Source organism: Rhipicephalus sanguineus, chromosome 11, assembly GCF_013339695.2.
Source record: "Rhipicephalus sanguineus isolate Rsan-2018 chromosome 11, BIME_Rsan_1.4, whole genome shotgun sequence".
Classification (NCBI taxonomy): domain Eukaryota; kingdom Metazoa; phylum Arthropoda; class Arachnida; order Ixodida; family Ixodidae; genus Rhipicephalus; species Rhipicephalus sanguineus.
In genome coordinates this window covers 52,121,639-52,131,884 of record NC_051186.1, presented here as the reverse complement: position 1 = coordinate 52,131,884, position 10,246 = coordinate 52,121,639, and the positions used below count along the sequence as shown (strand labels likewise).

At 43.3% G+C, this 10,246-nt stretch overlaps 1 protein-coding gene across 1 annotated transcript in view; it reads right to left on the bottom strand.

The window, feature by feature from the left end:
* Nucleotides 1-5,472: 5,472 nt before the first annotated feature.
* The window catches only part of LOC119374800 (aarF domain-containing protein kinase 1-like), a 39,979-nt gene continuing 35,205 nt past the window's right edge, over nucleotides 5,473-10,246 (bottom strand). Inside the window, exons 9-10 of the mRNA XM_037644981.2 lie at nucleotides 9,921-10,050; nucleotides 5,473-7,569 (exon numbers count right to left, since the gene is read on the bottom strand). Of these exons, the coding sequence (XP_037500909.1) occupies nucleotides 7,349-7,569; nucleotides 9,921-10,050 (351 nt within the window). The 3' untranslated portion in view covers nucleotides 5,473-7,348. The remainder of the gene's footprint in view (nucleotides 7,570-9,920; nucleotides 10,051-10,246) is intronic.

Below are 10,246 nucleotides of genomic sequence, written 5' to 3'. Positions count from 1 at the left end.
CTACCTTAGAGCCATGCCGGTGCTTGAAACTGCTTTGCAAGAAGACCCTATACAGGCTTCATGTCGGGAAGGACATTAACATGTAATGTAGCGTGGCAGAAGAGTAAAATAACAACCAATTAAGTGTCACACAACGCGAATTCTGTAACCAGGCGTCACACAATGCGAATTGTGCAACGAGTGGGTTGTTGAATGCTTCCAACCCATTACAAAGGGCTCTGCCATAATTCTTCATCGTCATCAGTCACAGCATCAACAAAGTGCACATAATGCCTTACAGGTGTTTAGCGCGTACCACGGTTCTCCGCAGAATGACGAAAAACTGCGTAGTGGCTGCTTTCTTACTTCACAAAAATTATTATGACTTATAGTGTAGTGGGTTCCTCGCAAGTGCACTTCTATTGCTTGTCAAGGAAGCCAATAAGGCCCCCCTAATCCATTTCTTGAGGGTCTCAATAAAGTGCTTTCCCTCTCTATCTCCTCTCTTTGTCACGTTAACGTATGTTATATAGCGAGGTGGGAGAGTAAAATAACGACCGCGCGTCACACAATGCGAATTACGTAACTAGTGGGTCCTTTAAAGATTCCAGCCCATTACAAAGGACTCAGCCATAATTCTTCATCGTCATCAGCCATCGCATGAACAAAGTGCACATAATGCCTCAAAGATGGTACCTCGCTTCTCCGCAGAATGACGATTATAGTCGTGGTGGGTGCTTCCCAACTTCACAAAAATTATGATTTCTGGCGTAGTGGGTACGTTGCTAGTGTACTCGTATTAGTAGCCACAAGAGTTTATCACGGGCTCTAGAAATGCCGCTCTTCGAGCTTTCGCTGCGACTGTGCTGCGCTTTCTGTGCAGACCTGGCGTTCTTTATCATGCGCCGATGTCTCTCTGTTGGTTTTTTTGTTGTTGTTTTTTGCTTTTTGCTTTCCAAAGCGGCGCGGCGGCTTTCACTTGGGCATCAGAACGCGCGCACGCGGTGCGGCTGGTTTCGGTTTCGTCCTTTGGGTGGTTATCGCTTCTCGCGCACGCAAAGCGGATGGCTGTCCGGTTTCTAATCTCTCAAAGGGTGACCGCTTGTGACTCGTTTATTGCTCGCCGGGGCGCGATTACATGTTGCCGTGTGGCGCTAAATTACACGAACGTCGCCGCCGTGCTTCCGTTTCCTGTTTTGGGGAGCTCGAACGTTTTTTTACCGGAAAAGTACTCTAGTGCGCTTATTTTTGTATGTCTATGAGCTATGTTTAATGCAATGCATAATTTTTATTTATACAGATCTTATAAGTGTTTTTTTTTAGGATTTTGCTTGATATTACTACGAGTAAACCATGAGTATGTAACAACAAAAATGATTTTCTGTAACTTTATGGTCACGCAAAAAAATTTTAGACAATTTTTTCTTAAATATAATCGTCTGAAGAATTTATTTCAACAATAAAAACATACACATTCTTGGACTGCATTTCGCAAAAAAATTCGACCCTCAAAGGGCCAAGACAGGACGCTGGGCAAAACACGCCTTGGAGTCGCCGCAATAATCGACGTGCAAAAACGTTTCCGTTTCGATACTTTGCAAAGGAACATCGATAAGCAAGATTGCTCAACTATGATCACCGAACATATCACACCTTACAGATCTCAAACTTCATTTTAAACCTCAACGTCAAGCCATCATATTTATCAAAATTGGGCCTCAGCAAACCGCTCGCTATGCTTAAAGCGGACACTAAAGGCACATAAAATTTTATGTCAGAGTGAAAGTTTGATGCTTGAGGACGTGTAAGACGTTAACATTATGCAGATAAGCGCTTTAGCAATTGAGAAATTAGGGTAAGTGTAGGACACGATTTGCACCACCAGGGGGACATTCTGGAACAAGAGCGCGATGACGTAGTAGGGCCTCAGTACGACTAATCCCTACTACTCAAGCTACTCGTGATAGAAAAGAACATTGCGGTGAATTAGGAGATGGAATAAAATGCAACTTGTGTGCTTTTTCTTGACGTAACACTTGACAATGACACAACTTCCGTTTTCGCTGGGCTGTGCGCTCCAGCGCTGGCTGTCTGACAGTAAAGGGCGGGCATGGCAAATGCTAGTCATAAGGCCGTTCTCGGAGGCGGGCGGTTTTGAATTGCGCTAACGCTATGTGAACCACTAAAACGTGACTTTCTTTCAAACTAAGCATTTCTGGAAACTGCATTTATTACTCTCCTTATGTGCTAAGTTTCGTGTCCCTGAGGTTAATATCTCAGCTGTAACATCAATTTCAAAATATGTAAAACACCCAAATTTTTGCCTGTGTTGAAAATAAAACAACATATTCAATGATGCCATGCTTGCATTTCGCTGCCTTGAAGGTCTACTAATTGTAGCCAACTAATGTTTTGCAAGTGTGCATGTGCGCACACATTTGTGCCGCCCCACAACAAAATGTCACATTTGTCTGTTTTCTTCATTTTCTCAAAATACTAATTTTGCACACCCAGCAAGACATTTACTGTGATATATCAGTGGCTATCACAGATAGAACAAAAATTCTTTTTGCGGCATGAAGCTAAGGGTTTGGAGCACACAACATAGCAAGGAAATTTCAATTAGATTGGTTTAGGTTTTTCAAAATCTGTCTTTTGTGGGACTACTGCATGTCCATGTTCAAAACAATGGAGTTTCATGTACTGTAAAGTAAGGAATAATGGTGCAATTATAAAAGTGCTTCCTTTGTTGTGAGCCTTGTGCTTTCCCCTGTTGATGCATATGTCATTTGCATATTTCTGTGAGGTGGTTATTCGTCTATTGTAGTAAGAACAAAAGATATTGTCTTCTTAATTATATAATGAAATAATGAACCCAGAGAAAAATAACTACATCTTTAGAATCGAAAGAAGAAACTAAACAAGCACACCAATTCTTATCAAATTTGGTTCAAAAACAACTAAGGAGAGCTTTAAAACCCATGTCCCCCCTTAATGTTTGCCTTTAGTGCCCCTTTAAGCACACTCTAAAGCATTTACAAACTACGTAAATGCTTATACATTAATCTAATTTTCCCCAATATTGAATATGGTTTGACAACACGGGATCCTGACCAACAATGTTTATTTAATGACACACGATCACTTTAAACTTATGCCGTCTGTTTCATCATTCTAGATTATACGTGCTGCCTCACTGTAACACTTTTACAGGCACAGTACTCGCGGATTGAAATAGGACAATTTAGGGCTAAGTAACGTGCATACTTTTGTTTCTACCATCTTCAGTTCGGGTCATATCGGTGCACTATCGACTCAAACATGTAGATCAGAGCCAACGTTATCTTTAGAGAGCAGATTCATCGCGACATGACGTAGTTATCTTGAGCAACTGCGCATACCAGTCGTTATAATGAAAAAATTGATGTCTCGATTGAATCAGTGAGTACAGTACAATAAAGTGAAACAATGAATCAGATTAGAGTGATAAATTATTTATGGAAGACTCTACTGCGATTAATTTCACCATCACATGCACGTTAATAGAAGAGAAAATGAAGGTCAGAGTTTCATTTCTGAAATTTTGCACCAACATCTCAACAATTACGGTAACAGTGCTGTTTTGTCTCCTCTTCATGATCTGTCCTGGTTTTAAAGGGGCCCTGCAACACTTTTCCGAGCTATAATGAAATAGCCTTACTATTAGCGCATGGCGCTTCACAAATCCCATGCCACAAAAATGTTTAGAATCCTTCAAGTACGAGCGGAGTTACAGGTATTTGTCGCACACTTCAAACGCTTTCTCTCTCCTTTCGTACTTGAGAGCGCGCTGAGAGCTACGCAGGGAGGGGGATGACAAGGGGGCAAGAAGATGCATCCCTTCGTCAGCGCGCGTCATGACCTTGAGCCCTTTCTTTTCTTGTTTTTCTTTGAACGCGCGGCTTACTTTCTGTGTGACCGCGAGGGAGCGTGCAGGCACGTGGCGGCCACGGTAACTGCGCAGCTCAGGATGCTCAAATCAGCCAAACGCCGTGGACGTGGGTATGGCGCAGAAATTTGTGTATATAACATCATTTGTAGACAGATGAGGGAGCAATTTCTAGCTGACTTTGAAAATTAATTGTAAATTCTAGGCCGCGTGCTGCGCTATTATATTTAGCTCGCGTGTTCTCGGGAGCCTCGACTACCGATCAGCAGCGTTTTCTGACCATGCTCAAAAAGTGTTGCAGGGCCCCTTTAAAGGGACCGACAACCAACTTTTGTGGTACCCGTTTTCTTGAGTGCAATGGGTAGCTTACCGGTCAGAGCTTCTAATCACTGAGTGGTAACGTGGAGAACGCCGTAAAACATTTGTAATCAGAGCTTTTCGATCTGCACCGATTATGCAGTCTTAATATCACATGCTGGAAACAGTGAGAGGTGAGCGCGATAGCGATTATACGCCCGCAGTGGTGACAAGTTATGCCCTAAGTACGAAAAGGCAATGTTACGTTTGCAAAGCCTGCGGTGCCGCGACTACTGCTTTCTAGCCTATTAAATTATTTTACAATAGTTATAGCGTTTTTCTGGGGCTTCTTGTAGAAGTACTTTGGTCGTACACAGGTCGCTTTATCACATTTTAGTCAAGCCAAGCCGAGCTAAGCCTTCGAAAACGAAACAAGTGGTAGAATACGCCAGCAGTGCTGTTCATGAAGTGGTAGCAATCCTCCACAGAACAGTAAGTCGATGGCATTTTGCGAGCAGCAGCGCAAACTCGCGTGCTACTCTCCAAAAGTCCGATACGACGAGAGCACACGAGAGTCGAGCTACGCGGGAAATGCCGCCGGATGCTGCGCGCATGCGCCGCAGCCTCCGTTTCACTGGAAGCCACGAAAGCAGCGCCGCATCTCATGCTTTACTTCTTTTACCTTAGAAACAAACGGGAATTGACAATAACATACATATTCAAATTTTCAGCCCTCATTCTGGTGCGTGTAAAAGCATTAGACTACGTACAACAAAGTGCTTAAGACTGCATACGTCTGGTTCATGGCGCTCGCGCTAGGCTGCGCGACATACCGGTTTTTGTTACTTTTAAACGCGATTTAAAAATATAAATCCTACTCAGATCGCGAAAAGTGTTCTGGAATCTGTCACTATAATTCACGGCCTTTTCATTTCCACCAGGATCTAATCACCCGTTCTGGCCAGTTGTCGGTCCCTAAAAGTTGCACACCAACTATAGTCCCAAATGAAGTTGAACATCTCTGCATGTCAGCATGATGTCACAAGTTTCAGTGGTTCCTTTTATTTTTTGTATTTGGTCACATTGGCTCAACAACATTTCCTGAAACTTGGTATTATTCGCGTAAGGGGGGGGGGGGTTCAAACCCCCCTATCTCACCTGAAATTTTTCGATTTTGCATCTGTGTATATACTACAAACACACGCACGAACATACATAAAGCTGGTTGAACCCACTGGTAAAAAGTTTCTGGCTATGTCCCTCTTGGTATATTAGGTCTGTGGTCTCTTTGTAAGGCAATGCACTTGATTTTTAGCGATTAAGCACCAGGTATTAAGCACCCTAGCAGACGACATGAAAATCTGTGAAGTCACAGCACTTTGTGCAAAAACTTAACTACATTTTCTTTTTGCACTTTTTGTTCGCTTACAAGGCATCTTCCCGCGGCAAGAGTGGTGCTTTTACCATTACGAAAAGGTATTTACTAATATGACAAGATTAGTTCTTCAGTGTCCCTCTAAAACAACATGCCAAACTGAAACTGTTTTCGATCGCCGTGAACTCGTTCATTTTACAAACACATTGCGGGACTAGTCAGTGATGTATGTTTTTATTCATGCACTGGACAACTTTTATGAAGAAAAATGACTCATGCTCTGCTTTCTCGTAGACTATACAGTCACAAGAGGACTCCCAATTAGTTTCAATCACCCGGGATTCTTTGACATGTAACGTAAATTTAAGTGCATGGGTGCATTTGCATTTCACTTCCATCGAAATGCAGACACCATGACCAGAAATTGAATACATGTCCTCAAGATCAACAGCGCAACACCTTAAGTGCATGCTAAGCTATCAAAGTGGGTCGTTTTTATAAAGTCCCATGTGACTTTGCCATAACGAAGTTGCGCTATAGGATGACGACATCACTCCATCCCTACTTCCACAAAGGACGGCACCTGTTGGACAAATACTGCTCCGCTCTTAGGGATTGTCAATTCCTGTGTGTCGAGACCCACGAATGGGGCATGCAGATTTGCGTGTTCTCTTCATGTCATGTTTCATGGCTCTACAACGCTGGCACTAAAAACTGAGAAACCATATATTTCCTCACCTGTCTCAACTTTTCACACACATGTGAACACAAACTCTTCCAACAGCTGCACTGTCAGAGTAAATTCCATAAGAGACTGGTGGCACAGCCACAGTGAATGTATAAACACCACCTTCGATGGTTAAATACTTTTCTGTTTCGTTCAATACTTGCCACTTCGAGAACCTCCCTTGTTTCTCCACTTTGTGACGTGCTCACTCCCAGTCTAACCATAAATCACAGGTAAGATAAAAGTCATTGGAGAGCTATATGTTACCCGTCATGTAAGTAGTATTATAACACCAGAAAAAGGGTGAAGTTGCTAAAAATATGCTGGCATGTTGATACCGGAGACCAGTGCCGAGAAAAAAAATATGAAGTCATGGAGCTGCTTCCTTAAACTTAAGTTCACTGATTCTGAATTGAACCAGCACACATATTTTACATGCGCACTATTCATGAAACACATTCCGATGGCAGCAGATAAGAGCAGGACGGATGGAAATTTTCCGTCATGTGGCGGACATTTTCTGCTCCAGAAAAATTGCTCAACAGCTTTGTCCTCCGCAATCTTACTTCAGAACATTCACACCTAGTGCATCGAAGCATGCAATAAAGGCACTAAAATAGGCACATTTCACACATTCTTGCAATTCAGTGCAAACTGTGACAAGATTTCGGTACACTAGAAGTAAAAAGCTGGCTGAACGAACTCCTAGCATTTTGCTACAAAACACAACAGCCTTCCACAGTCGACTGCACCCACCACTTTGGAGTCAAACGTACGAGTGCAGTCAGTCTCAACGTGTTCCTACTCCTCACATTTCACATCAACTTGCTGCGTCACACAGGCACCCACAATGTAAGAAAAGTTCTGATGAGATTCTCAAGACGAAAACATCCCATCCCTTTGTGTCTTACCATACGAACATGCGCCTCATCACATCATACTTGTTTTGTGGTGTTCATTGGAGAGTCTTGATAAATCCAGTCAAGCCCATATTTGTGTTACCAAACAACAGGCCACAGTTACAGACTCGCACGTCCTTCGCTCATGCCACATTGCCTGACCTGAGCAGCCTCCCAACGAGTGGTCTAGTCCTAAACCACAGGTAAGTCTGGTACACCGTGATGGCCGACTGTGCGAAGCAGGCACGCACCACCACCACCATTTTAGACCACCAGTTGGCACAATGCTTCAGCTGGTCCTCATACACAGCACGCACGCAGCACCGAGACATGGTGATGAACGATCGGGCCGCACCTCGTGTCCCTGTATAAAACCAAAGGCAGCATGATTGAAAGTTTACGTTGAAAGTAGCACTGTCAAGCATTAATGTAAAACACAATGACATAACAAATTATTAAATATAACGAAGAAAGAGCGGGAACTTTATCACTGAAACTAGCATATAACGAGGACATGCTCACAGAGAATATCAGACCTAAAAAGAGAGTTGCTCGTCAGATGCGACTTTTGATATAAAGAGCTCTAAAACACACTAAAATGCCATGTTTCTCTGCTTCTGACGTCAAAAAACAAGACTGCTGCATATAACAAGTTCACCACATGCGATTATTGTTCCAGCCAACATGCGTGCACATAGGATCTGGTAGCATAATACTAATGTATGAAAGGTACTATTTTCAGTTACAGAGGTGGGATTGCCCAGTCATCTTGCAGCAATTTTCAGAGGAAATGAAACTGCATTTTGGGGTAGGTTGAAGAACAATAAATATCATTTTGGAGCAACTTGAAGCAGAGAGATTTTCCTTTTGAAGCTCCTTAGAGCAGACCAATAAGAATTTAGCACGAGACTGATACTAAATTCACTTAATGTATTAAAATTTTGATAGTAGAGAGCTTTAGAACAGTGTAAAATGCTGCTACACATAGTGCATAGACGAGGAATGAACGAATACAAAGAGGCATACAAGTGTTGACTTCCAGCTGGTTTTATTTGTCAGAAAGCACACATTTATATAGCACTGACATCACAAAAAGAACACAGTTTACAGCATGTGCTGAAACTCCTTTTAACTGTCACTAAAGCTGGTGCTAAGTCATTGTGGAACACAATTCGATAGAGTTAATGTATAGGGTAGACAAGGATGTCGCATAAAGCACATTACCTCACCACACCAAGCAAAAAGCAATATCTAAAACACTCCGCAAGGTGACCGAAATAAAAAGCTACTAGCAGCACCACTTAATGTGAATAAGCAAGTTCTACAAGGCAGCAGGACGAGTTGATAGGTGCGAAGAGGCCAGCCACCATATCAAGGGTGCTGCAATCTTTATCTTGTACAATTAAACCTCGATATAATGACCCTCAATATAACGAAATTTTTTATATGACGTATTTTCAGTTTTTTCAACTTCATGTACAGTACTCAGGGATTCAAACGCGACATCAAATTTTTCAGTGTAACGACTGGTATGCGCAATTGTTCGAGATAACCACATCATGTCACGACAAATCAAGTCTTTAAAGATAATGTTGGCTCTAATTAACGCGTTCAAGTCAAAATTACACCAAAATAACCCACACTGAAGATGGTGAAAATGAAAGTGTGTGCATTACTTGACCTTAAATTGTCCCGTTTCAATCAGTGAGAACTGTACATAGAACACCATAAAGCTGAACATTTTGACAGATTTGCCTGTCTGGTTGGGTTAATGAATTAAGACTTTCAAAGAGCCCTTTGAAAGTCTTAATAGAACACCATGTACATTCAGTCTTAATTTTCCGAGGACGTTCATCTCCCATTTTAACCTAACGAAGTTTCACTGCCACTGCAGAGGAATCCAAGGCAACGAATTGAAACTTCTTCTGGTGCCAGTGGTCATATGACTGACTTGCATGCGCTTTTTGCGAACGCCTTTTCAAAACTGCACGATGAAGAGTGGCCACCGAAATGCAGCAGTGTGTTTGTTGGCAACAGAGCAGGCGCACACCTCAATGCTCTCCTCGCCTTCGAAGCGGCGGACAAAGAGAGTAGGCAGCCGATTTGTGGCCTGCGGGAACTCTGGTGCATTGTATTGCGCAATGGCTCTACTGACTTTATGCAGTGTAATCGGGCATAGTTCCTTATTCTGCACCACGCATGCAGTGCCTGTTTTTGTGATCATTGCACGTCAAGTAAAAAGCATGAGTAGCAGTAGAGGCAGTAGCAGTAAATGCGATGAGCTCTAAGCTATATCAGATGCGAGGCAGCTTTTGGTCGGGGCTGTGTCCGTCCTTCCATCGGCGACCGTCCGCTCGGGAACCATATGTGCTGGCACGCGCTAGCGCGCTCGGGGCTGGGTAAGACGCTGTGGCCTCTCCCCCTTACACTTTCTCAGCAAACATGTGATGGCGTCGGGGACGAGATTCTGCAGACGCGCGATGAAACCGCGTGGCGTGCTCCAACAAGAGTTCGGGACGAGTAACAGCAACAGCAACTAAGTGAATTCATGGCGTGCTCCACTTGCAAGGACGCGTTAACATCGGGCAAGGTGCTCGTGATGAATGGAACTTTAACTCGACCCATGTGCTGCTTCCCATACCCACATGGTTCCCTTTAGTGGGAGATGGTGTAATTTTTTTTGCAAGTGATCGTTTAGAGTAACAAGCCACCGACCTAGACTGGTCTCGATGCCCCTCAGCAGGTCGTTGGTCTTGAAGATGAGCAGCATCTGCCGAGGGACCATGCCCAGGATCTGAGAGATGAGCGGGAAGTGCTGGCTCGCAAACTCCTTGATTTCAGAACCCTGCGTTGTACGAAGAAAGGGTTACGAAAGAGCACATTTGACCCATCAATTAAGAAAACATGGAAACAGCATGCTCTGTTGCTGAACACTAGCTTGCACACCTGAGGCATTAACTAGTGAATACCGCTTACGTTCGAATACTGAGCAATTTGGGAACACAGGTCCACCCCTAGTTAGGGTTAAAACAATAGGCAGT